The sequence below is a fragment of the Vulpes vulpes genome, chromosome 3, assembly GCF_048418805.1.
Source record: "Vulpes vulpes isolate BD-2025 chromosome 3, VulVul3, whole genome shotgun sequence".
NCBI lineage: Eukaryota > Metazoa > Chordata > Mammalia > Carnivora > Canidae > Vulpes > Vulpes vulpes.
Genome location: NC_132782.1, coordinates 51,379,392 through 51,391,501, shown reverse-complemented (window position 1 = coordinate 51,391,501; position 12,110 = coordinate 51,379,392). Strand labels below are relative to the sequence as shown.

The 12,110-nt window shown below is 39.6% G+C and overlaps 1 protein-coding gene across 1 annotated transcript; it reads right to left on the bottom strand.

Moving 5' to 3' along the window:
- Nucleotides 1-683: 683 nt before the first annotated feature.
- Nucleotides 684-11,812, bottom strand: GMNC (geminin coiled-coil domain containing). The gene is made up of 5 exons (XM_072752409.1): nt 11,717-11,812; nt 9,863-10,037; nt 8,141-8,229; nt 6,610-6,726; nt 684-4,868 (listed from the first exon to the last, which is right to left on the bottom strand). The coding sequence occupies exons 1-5, from the start codon at nt 11,717-11,719 to the stop codon at nt 4,248-4,250; spliced, it is 1,005 nt and encodes a 334-aa protein (XP_072608510.1). The 5' UTR covers nt 11,720-11,812; the 3' UTR covers nt 684-4,247.
- Between the last annotated feature and the right edge of the window lie 298 nt (nt 11,813-12,110).

The window sequence follows — 12,110 nt, the reverse complement described above, 5'->3', positions numbered from 1 at the left end:
ATGGGACATAGTTTGCTCCTCTTCAAATTTACATTGCCTATCCCATCCTGGGTCCTGTCTTGCTTTTGTGTGGCATGTACTATCTCAACACCCTTCCAGAATCCATTCCTATTCACCAGCCTTCTTTTAGTTCCCAAACCAGATTCCTGACAATATCCCTTGAGCCACAGCTGAAGCATAGACTTGTCAGTTATGAGAGCCAATTATTCCCTTGCTTTGATTAAGCATGTTTATGTTTCTCTCATTTATAGGCAAGTTAAGTTTGAGCACATATTTTATCCTTTATCTCCTGTGGAAGCTGGATGCAGCCTACTATCTGTTGAATAAGTACATCAATTATTAATCTTACTATTATTTAGAAATGAAAATATATATTGTTTCTATGCATATTTGTGACATAAATGAGAACAGAAAATATTTTGTTAGTCTGTTGTTCAATTCATTGAAAAATATTACTTTCTTAAAAAATATTTATTTAAGAGAGGGAGTGAGCAAGAGAGAGAGCGTGAGCAGGAGCAGAGAGAGAGCGAGAAAACAGACTCCATGGCTGAGCAAGGAGCTGACACGGGGCTCTATCCCAGGACCCTAGGATCATGACCTTGGCCAAAGGCAGACACTTAATCGACTGAGCCACCCAGGTGCCTCTTGAAAAACATTTCTAAAATAAGGGACAAAAGTAGGAATAAGTTTTTGCCATTTATTTATTTATTATAGATGAACTCATTACAAACTTCACTCACATATAATTAGAAATATTTAAAATCACAAACAAATCAAAATCACAAACAAGTCAAAGTCATTTCAAATATTAAGTGTTAAATTATATTTTACATTTATAGAACATCCATCATAAGAATCATAACTGGATGTCTGGTTTTGTTCATGTAACAAAAATGTAGATAAAAATATGACAAGTATGTTAAGAAATATACTTACATCATGCATCTGTAGCTTGTAAACCAATTTTATTTGGTTTCATGAAAAATAAAGAAAAAATGATGCACTTGATATTTGCCCATGTGAATCTTTTGGTAAACTGAAACAAGGGTAAATTTACACAAGGGTAAATTTGTTTATCCCAACTTTATAGACAAGAAGTAAACTTATAAAAAATTATCACTGGTTGTCTAAATTCTACACTTTCCTTGAAACCTGTGTTGTAGGTTAGTTGTTGAATTCATTTGTCACACTGAAAAATAAATTGTTTTTTTGAAATGGATAAAACAGAACAGTTTTCTCCATTGATTCACAGGGTATTTTTCTTCCAGTTTTTCAAGATTATAGTTTAGCATCACTGCAGGTTTAAATTAATCTCATTCATTAAATGTCACCTGCAAAACTGGGGCTTTCCAAGTGCCTTTATTTTCCAGATATTAGCAAGATACAAGTAGGATTTATTTTCAGATGATCAGAGAACATAGGAAATGTCATAAAAATTTAAAAATTGATGCCAGATACTAGTTTTTATGAGATGTTAAGTTGCTGTGCCCGCAAAGAACTTGACTCTTTAGTCCACTTAACATCCGAAAGCCTAATTAATGTTTCCTGGATAAAGAAAGAACTGTTAAACTCTAAAGGCTGAAGATTGGTCTGACCATATATATCATACAAAAGAGATGCAAATTGACAGAATTATGGTTAAGACCTAGGAGAAGAAAATCCATGACTAGAAAATGTTACACACTATATAAAGGTATTCATCACATTCAAAAGTATTTAGTTTTTATTTCTCATTTTACATTAATAAAATATTAACTGTGGTTTACTGGAATGGCATGGCAAAACCATAACAGAACATACTCAGGTGAGAGAAATTAGCAGTTTCTCAAACATCAAAAAATAATTTTTTATATATAATGCAAATGAATATCAACTTCTGTAGCTTTGGTCACAAGTCGGTGTGGCATTTTTCTGTCATCCATGGCATATGCCAGAGCAAATTACCATCATTTATCACAAGCATGCTGTAATTTCTTTAAACAAGGCTGAGACCAAGTTTCATTTAAAAATGATTACATTTTATGAGGCTCTGTTTTATCAGCCAAATGCATCCCATTAAGCCTGGGTGTTTCCTCATGAGACATAATACATGATAAAGCACACAAAAATGCAAAATAAATATTTGTTGACTAATCAATTTTGTTTTACAACTTGATCATTTAGACTTTTAAATTAGTTTGTTGCTTTCTTGATTCCTAGGGTATTAAAGTAAAATCAATTTTAATTCTTTAGACTTTATTCTTAAATTTGTTATTTTAAAAAGACAAATTTTACCCACCAGGGCACAGATATTGCAATGTAAAAGGCACTTCTTTGTTACTGTCTTTTTTGTTTGTTTGTTTTGTTTTTGCTTTTGTTTGTGTTTTGTTTTTTTGTCATTTGTTTGTTTTTAGAAAATAGAACATGTTCTATCTCTTCCTAAGTCATGAAAATACTCTGGAGAATAATATTAGTTAATATCTTAGATTTTTCTTATGGATTATAAACAAAACTTTATTAAACAGATTACTTGCCTGCAATCACCAAAATAAAGCAAAAACCAGAGTGCAACAACGACAAAAGTCATGTCTTGGGTACAAAGAATTCCGAAGGGCACACTCATGTTCTCAGGTGCTGATGGTACAACTTGACTTACTGAGGCGTGGAAAAAAGAAAAACAGGAAAGAGGTAAAGATGGTAGATTTTATCTCTAACTGACGTTTTTTCCAAAAACACAGAGGTGCTCATCTTTAATATGTAAATTATTCAGGGAAGCATAGGATGCTTGCGGAGAACTAACATGAGTACTAAGAATATATTTTTTTATTTAGAAAAAGAGAAATATTTGATGTTAACAATTACTTTAAATTTATGCACACATTTAAAAATCAATGACTCTATTTGTTAGATGCAAGTTACTCTCACATAGACTGAATCAACCTACAAAATGGGCTCATACCAGAAAAAGAATACTGTGATCAGAGCAGTGATTTCTTGGGTTAACTACAATGGCTCATCTTTAAAAAAAGCATGTATGTAAAGCTCACCCAATGTACCTATGGTACTGTTTATCAAAACTAAAGAGAAGGGTGAGCTGGGATGGCAGCATTGGAGTAAAGCTGGTGGACCCAGCCTCAATTTATAGAATGCTAGTGATGATCTCATCTAGCTTCTGTATTCTGCAGCCAGGAAAACTGAATCTTCACACTTGGGAAGTAGGGTTCTCAAGGACACAGCAGAAAAGTGGCTCTAAGTCTCATGAGGGTGGCCACAAGTCTCATGAGGGTGGCCACAACTTGCTCACATCACTACCCCATTGCACAGCTCCTGTACATGGTAGGTGTTGTACAAATATTTTGTGCGGGCCAATGAATGAAAAAATGATTATATAAATAAGCAAATGAATGAGGGAGACAGTGGCAGAGCTGGGCTAGCCTATACTTGCAGGACCAGAAGTTTGACAGCATCTGGGCAATTAGGATGATGACTAGTTACCTAGTCCCTCAAACATGCTCTAGTTGGAGTCATGGGGGTTAAAGAGGCAATGCCCGGTGCCTATAGAAGCTGATCCACCATGGAACATTTAATTCTCTTTAATCTTTTAATTTATCCGTGGTATTGCTTATTCAGTAGAGTTACAGCTCTTTGAAGAGACTCTTTGTCAACTCCACCACGGCATGCTTAACTTACTGAATTGCACTACACATAACACTGCTCCCATCTACATTACGTCTTTGGGTTCCATGATGAGCAAAGACACTTGTTTCTACCTCACCCCCACTCACTACCTGAACACTCAATTACAGGCACTTGGAGCAATAATAGCATTCACTCTAAAGGCTGAGTTTTCAGAAATGCAGGGGAGCAGGACAGGGTAAAAGTGAGAGGGTGGAGGCTGTGAACATTTAAACTGCTTGATGAAAGAAGAAAAGCTGTTAGACTTGTTGTAATTGGAACAGCATGTGTAGGCCTCAAAGGAATACTCAGGCAATTGGAAAATACCTTTTCAGGTACAGGGCAAAGGGAGGAAGTCAACAGCAGGTGTTGGTGTGCAAACAAGTCAAATTTAGGTGAAAGAAGGGTAGGCATGTTTCATTATGGATTCGTGGGAGCTGTTCTCTGCAGATTTAAGTGGGTAATTGAGAGTGACATTTAAAGTGGCAGGAGACAGTCTGGGCAAGAGCTTCTGTATTCCAAATAGGTTCAAGTGCAAGAGAGGTCTTTGTAAACAGAGTTTATGGCAGTCTTTTGTGATAGAAGAGGGGTCACTAAGACTGCTTAGGGACCCAGGTAAACTTCCAACCTCCCTCCTCATCTCGACAAACAAAGGCTTGTCCCTGGTGGAAGGAATGAGTTTTCACATTACAGTGAGGGCTCAGGGATGTGGAAAAGGCCATCTCTGTTTTATTGGGTGACACATCAGAAGTATAGTAAGGAGGAGTTTGCAGCCCTCCTGGAGGGTTTGAAAGTTGAGAAAGGAAGTGGAAATCTTCCCTGGGCCTGGCAGTGCTATGTGAGGGGGTTGCTCCGTCACCTCCATAGTTAATTGGCAGATCCTCCCTGGGGATATTTTCATAATCAACTGCACCATCCAGAAATGAGGGAAATGTGCTGGCAGTTCTTCTGGGATGAGAAAAGAAGGCACTGTAGTTAGCTGATAAAGTGTCATCGATGGTGTTGAGGTCTTTTAACCCAAGTGTCTGAAGAACCCAGGGATCCACAGGGGGCCCGGGTTGTTCTTCACAGTTAGCAAATTCACTAGAGAGGTTTCTCTTGGCATTTTTGTGATGGGGGATCTCAGGAGGAAAATATCTTTGCTCTCTGGGTTTCCTCTTTCTCTTTCTGAATTGTCCACATGCTTTGGAGAACTCATCTGATGACAGCAATTTCTAGGGAAGTAGCATTTGAAAATATATGGTCAGATAGTCAACCAAGATAATTTTCTTTACATTGTCTGCTTAAAACTCCTCCAAATACTTACTAGTCCCCTTAATTCCTTAGAAAATGTGATTAAAATCCTATTCTCTCCCTCTTTTTCTCATTTGTGCACATGAGAGAGAGAGAGAGAGAGAGCAAAAGTGATTGGATTAGCTTGTTTCTAAATTAACGTCTATAATGACAAGTTACTACCTAGAAACCATAACTCATGTTTTACTAATCATATAAAACTTGAAAGAAAGAAATAATGTCTTTAAATTTTCCATTCAGGGAAGTAATTATTATAATAATGACAATAATAGCAACTATCGTGTATTGAACACCTACTACATGCATAATATTCTCATTTTATAAAATCCTCTTTAGTGAGGAAACTGAGACACAGGCATATTAGTGACTTACTAAGGGTCATGCAGCCTTGATTAAATGTAAGCCATCTGAATCTAGACAGAGTAACTGATTGAAACAATATCTAACACTGCTTCTTCTTATTTCATTAACTTTCATAGTACTCTCAAGTGATATGTATTATTCTACATCTTAAACAATTGGGAAAAGAGAAAACTGCTAATCAATATAATTTACTAATTTAATAAATGTCTTTTTTTTTTTTTTTTTTTTACAAAATGGTGACTGGAGTTAGGAGCCCAAGCTAGTAACTGGGAGATATGCTCCTTTTCTTAAAAAAGTGACTGGATTGTAACTAAATTACAGAGGAATCAGATATGGTACCCTTTCTTCTTTGAACTATTATTTCCAGTGAAAATGGTAAGGAGCATCATCAATTTAAATTAAATAATATCAAATAATGGAGTTTGTCTAGCAGCAAGGTAAAGATTGATGACGAAAGAAATAATGATAGCAGAAGGGCAAAAAGACAACAAAAATACAAAACCCAGAGAAAGGAAGAACAGAAAGAGACTATGGACAAGCTATTTGTCCTTGAGTCAGAAATAGTCCCTTTGAAAAGTAAGAAAAAATGTTCACTGAACGATGATGTCCTCAGCAATATATAATTGCTAATCAAAAGATCTGGTCTCTAACCCTATTCATAACATTTTAGAGCTGGGGAGATTCTTAAAGGATCTTTTAGCCTCTGCATTTACAGAGGTAGGTGAGTGAGGCTAAGTGAAAGAGCAATTTACCAAAAGCCCAGCAGATAATTAAAAGAACCGAGTGTCTTTCAGATCTGATTCCCACTGCAATGTTCCATCCATTTAACTCTGTCTTTTGATTAACCTCTGTTGTCTTAGCAATTCCCTTGACTGATTTTTGATCCTGAAGCAACTCTTTTTGTAATATATGGCTAAAATCTACAGTCTCGAAACTTCCAAGAAATGATACATAAGAAGACTTGTGAAAGTGCCATATTGGAACGCCTGGGTGGCTCAGTGGTTGAGTGTCTGCCTTTTGGCTCAGGTCATGATCCTGGGGTTCTGGGATTGAGTCCTGCATCGGGCTCCCCGCAGGGAGCCCGTGTCTCTGCCCCTCTGTGTCTCTCATGAATAAATAAATAAAATATATATTTTTAAGAAAGTGCTATATTTCTTTCAGAAAAATCCATTTAGCCTATGAATGCCTTTGAAGCCATGCTTCAAGTACACCTTCTCTACTTTAGTCAAGTCAGTTTTACCCCAATGATCTCCATTCTCAAATCACTGCTCTGCTCTTAGGAACAGGATGGTTACATACCTTGGCCTTTTCCTCAAGACATTTAACCACAGCAGAATTCAGGTATTGTCTGAGATGATTATTCTCTTCGTGTAACCTAGCGAGTTCTTCTTCCTTCTGCACTAGAGTGTCTTGGAGCTGCGAAAAGCATACAGTGGTGAAGGCCCCTCTACTCTATTGACTTTGTAACTGTATAATCATGCCACTGATCCTTAACCTACTTAAACTTTATTATTATTCTATTTGTTTTATGAACGCAACCTCAGGGAGCCCTCGTCCTCTCAGGCCTAAATTCAATCTACACCCACCCACCACCTCATTGTTCAGTTTTGTGCTCTGAACCTTTTATTCACTGCAAAGTATTTGAAGAGATTATATGACTTTCAAAGTTATAACCACAAGGGAATTGGGAAGGTATGTAGGAAAATGAGCTGCGTGCAACTGTTTAAATATAGAAAAAGGTGTTTAGAAAGGTTTCACTAGACTCCTTCCTTGCATGTTAAGAAAAGATGAAAAACAAGGGTGGTGGTGGTTTGGCTTCCCTCATCCTCAGGCTAATCTGTTTGTATATCCACTAGATTAAATTACTCTCTTGGGAACAACAGCAAATAAAACATGGAAAATGAAGCAATCTTTGCAAAAAAAATTTATAATTATCATCCCTTCTCCAAGTGATAAGCTATGTTTATGTTTTAAAAATATTGTCACACTCAATATATCATTTGGTCTTTCCAACAGCCCTTTTTATGTTCTAACAGCATAAATATTTCAATGTCCTAGGCAAGGTAGAAAAGAAGATTCAAGAGGTCATATAAACTAAGATGTGTGAAGTCAGGGCCTGACTGTAAATCCTCCTAGAGGATCTTATATGTTGTTGTTGACTTTGTTGTTGCTTGTTTTTCTCTGAGACATTGATCACCTGTCTTCATGTCCATCTCTGTGGACATATGTCCACTTTGGTTCCAAACTGAAAGTCAACATATGAATTTAACAAAGGAAAAGAAGCAAAGTGACATTAAGGGATGAGGTTAAAAACAAACTACATGAAATGAAATAAGTCACACTGAGAATGAAAAATACCATGTGATCTCACTCATAGGTGGAATCTAAAAAAAAAAAAAACAAAACAAAACAAAAAACAAATGAATAAGCAAAGGGCAGGATCAGACATATAAATACAGAGAACAAATTGATGGCTGCCAGAGGGATGAGGGTAGGAGAAGCAAGATGGGTGAAGAGTAGTGGCAGATACCAGCTTAGTTATGGAATAAATAAGTTAGGGGAGTGAAAGGCACGGCATGGAGAATAGAGTTAATGATATTGCGTAGCATTGTTATGGCGACAGATGGTACCCATACTTGTGGTGAATATAGGATAACGGACAGAGCAGTTGAATCACCATGGTGTACACCTGAAACTAATGTAACATTGAGAGTCAACTCTACTCAAATGAGGAAAAAAAAAAACAAAAAAGGTAAAAGGATAAAGGAAAAAGAATAGACTGCGTGGAACATGTCCATCCAGTCTCAATATTCTGACGATCTACACATACCTGCTTATTTCTGTAGAGCTGAGAGGAAAGCTGAACCTCTTCCCAGGAACATGAGTTAGGAACAGGGTAATTGGAGTCACTGGATGATTCTTTGTGAAAAATACCAAAAGGATAACTGAGAAAAGACACTTGTAGTTTTTGTGTAATACAGAGTTTACTGAAGGATTTCAGACAGTTTAGTAGATTCAATTACCTTTCTAAAAATAGCTATTACCTTCATAGAGGAAATAACATATTTAAAGCTTTCAGAAGGGATAAACATGCTGTGAGAGACAAATGTTTATAGATTATATGCTTAAGTGGCTGAAGGCGTAAATCTTTAGGAGCTAAGAGGTCACATTTCTTCCTAATATATAAATTCCTGCCAGCTAAATTTATAAGAATGGGCCCATCTGCACTACAAATTCACTCAAATATGTATTGATCCTTCCCCTTCTTGGCATAGCATCGCAATTCCACGGTGTTTTCCAAATTTCTATCTTATCTTCTAAGGTGCAGTGCTCGATAACATGGTGTTTGGCTCCAGAATCGAATGCTATTCTTGATGCTACCATTTTTTCCCCAGATGAAAATCTCTGCCTGTTTGCTTGCCAGTTAAAGCTCACGGCGAGTGTTCAGAATTATAAGTGGTAGCGCTTCCTACTTTAAAATAATCTGGACTTTGCCTCTCTGAAGACCTTGATGAAAATTTCAAAACTGTACCCTGAACTCATGCAGTTCAAATGTCATCATTTGTATGTCTTTTATGCTTTTGTGAAGAGTTTTCTTCTCCATAGTTGATAGCAAACTGTACCTGCAAGTAAAAACCATGCTTGGACACGCTATATTGCTTTAGTTTTATTTTATTTTCTTCATCTAGTACAGTCTGACTCTTGCCCTTCTCTACAGAAACTGACATATTACTGAAATATTTTTGACTAAAGTAGAATGATGGGTCAGGAGACAGGCATCAAATTCTATACAGTTTGGTTTCATATTCTTGGACTTTCTGTCTTCTCCACTGCTTGTGGTAGAAAGCTACAACTGAGCAACTCTCTTCCTGACACGTAAGTGTGTTTCAATATTTTTGAGCTTTTTGTTTATTTCTTCTTAAATTCATACACACACACACACAATAATGTGGCAGGATGAGGAGTACAGATACTTAATTCTGAAGTGTCGACCAGTTTTTCTAGAAACCAGAGTGTTAGCTGTGAATTCCTTTAATATTTAGAAATACTGTTTACTCAACCGAGGTGAAAATTGATATGCAATTTCCCATCACAAAGTTATTTTTCCCTCCAAAGTTGAAGCCTTCTTTGAGCAAAAGGGAATCTTTTTGTCCCACTTATAAGACTCCGCTCATAGGACTTCCTTAGGAAATAAAAGAGTCAGTTGGTCGTCTTCCTTGCTTCTCTCTTATACCCAGGGCAACTTCCCTGAATTCCAAAAGAAATGCTCCGCCTGGTATCTTGACTCCAAATCCATCTCACTAGTGTTGTTCATAAAACTTTGACCCAACCCCAAATCCCTCAGTGGGCTGAATGTCTCTAAGAACTGTAAAGTGGGGAGACACATACTGTCCAGTGGACAAAGGGCAGAGTCCCATTCTCACTATGTGGCAAGTATAGAAAAGCAGATTAGTTCTCTTCCTCTACAGAGTTCCTGCCCATGATGCTTTGCAACCATGGGTGCTGAGAAAGGGCCTCAGACCCACCAGGAAAGCAGAAGAGCAGAACTTACCCTGTGCCTGTGGTGCTTGTTGGGGCTCTCTGTCGTCCAGGAGACCAGCAGCCCAGAAAGAGACCCAAGTCTCCGTGGAAACGTCAACACTAGATTCTGACGTTGTAGTGGAATACGGGCAATTATAGCTCTGGCCTCCTACAAAGTACTGGTCTTGGCAAGGCAGAACGGAGTTCTGTGGAAGTCAGTATGAGGGATGGGGTGGGGGTGGGGAGGGTCCCAAGGGATGAGGTGAATGGGATTTGGAGGGGAAGAAGGGTGGGAGAAAGAGGCACAAATTACATGCAATGAATCAAAACCAGTGCAGGTGTTAAGCATAGATTCCAGATTAATTCAAGTGGCCAAAATACATAATTGCTAAAAGGGAATCAGCTCCTCGGTTTACCCAGGACTTTCCTTAGGACCTCTCGGCAAAGAACAGGCTAGTATTGGATGGACCAAATTTATAAATATCCAGGAGTAGTTTCTGTTGCCATGACTGAGTCATCTAACAGGCTGTCCAGGATCTAAGTAAAAGGAATTCTACTTAATGATTGAGAGACATAAGAACTATTTGGCTCTTTCTAGCAAACACCTTAGTTATGTTTCTAATAACCTTGAATGACAAAGAGCCCAGAATGCTAAGGCTGAAATGGAGTGAATATGACATGTGGGAAAATCTCTTTATTTTAGCTCCTTAGTTTCTGAATTATATAAACTTGCCCCATTCCTTCCTTTCTCCTTCCTCTGGCTTTAAAGGCTGCTGGATCCTGGGGTGGTCCAAAAGTTTTGGGATGGATGTACAGATATATGGATACATTCCAGAGATAACTAAGTACATTTTGCTCCTAACTCTGAGCACAGGCACATATGGTCACTCCAAGTAAACGTATATCAAAGTTGAAGTAGGTTAGTCAGCCGAGAGAGCAGGCTCTAGGTCTCTCCAGCACTAGGTCTCTATGCCCTTCCAGAGTTATCTTGCCACTACTAACTGCCTGGCATGTATTCTCCACTGTGTTCTGAGCCAGTGAACACCCTCCTGCCCCCGACTCCTCAAACTTCAAACACACACTCTTTCCAAATATCCAAGCAGGGGCAGGTATGCAGCCTTCCTGGGTTAATTTGTACAACAGCCCATTCTTAATTATTTGTCAATGTTTAATCAGGTAAAAGCCATTCATTTCAGCAGAGCCCAGCTTCGGACAAACTCTTTTTGACCACTACAAGTCTTTTGCTGACTTGAGGACTTTCTTGGGCGTCACATAAACAGAGCGACAGCAAATGAGAAGAAGAGAGAGAGACACAGAAAAAAAAAAAAAATTAAGTCACAGTTTGTTAACATATTCCCAGTAAGTCAAGTTTCGAAAAAGTCCAGTCTTGAAGCAAGTCCAGCTTGGACAGTGCAGACCAAAGAATCTCAGCCCGAAGTTTATCAAGGACTATTTTCTTTTATTCTAAAAGCATGTTCCTAGGCTCTTTCCCTGAAGTTATTATTGAAATCAGAGCTGAACTATTATGCAACTGACACCTGAGAAGAAAACAAATCTCAGATACCCCTAGAGCAGCTCAAATCCAAGTGTTTGCAAGTGTGTGCATAATCTAGAGGAAGAAGTGCCCAGGAAAGTGAGTGCTGGCATAGAAGGAAAGAAAGTTGGGAGAAAGTACAGAGTGGAAATGACACAGCGGGTAAAAGGATGAGAGAGATGGGGAGGGAGAGCGCGCGACGGGAGAGAGGATGGGGCGCGGGAGGCGGCGAGGGCCCCTCGTACAGGGCAGGGAGCAGAGCAATCTTGTGTCCAGGGCGGGAGGCATCCTAGAAGCAAAGCTCGCCAGCGCCCGGGGCCCCTGTGACCTAAACGCCAGCTCCTCACTTACCATCTTGCCGGGGAAGAAGGCGCCGCAGAGGCCGAGCCCTCAATTTTTCAGTAAAGCGGGTGGAAGCGCTCAATGGGACGGAGGGGAGGAGCCTGGGGAGGCGAGTTCTAATCTGCCGGAGCCCCGGGGGCGCTGGGGACTCCCAGCGGGCGCCGCCCCCGAGGTGGTGCGAGGCCGTCAAGCCCGCGACGGGCCGCCCGAGGTGGGGGCGCGGGGAGCCCAGGTCCCGCACTCGCCGGCCGCCGCCGCCCCCGGGGCCCCGACACCTGCGGCGGCGCTCCCGGCCCCGGGCTGTCTGTCCCGCTGTCCGTCCCGCTGTCCGCCCCGCTGTCCGCCCCCTGTCCGTCCCGCTGTCCGTCCCGCTGTCCGTCCCGCCGTCCGCCCCCCTGTCCGC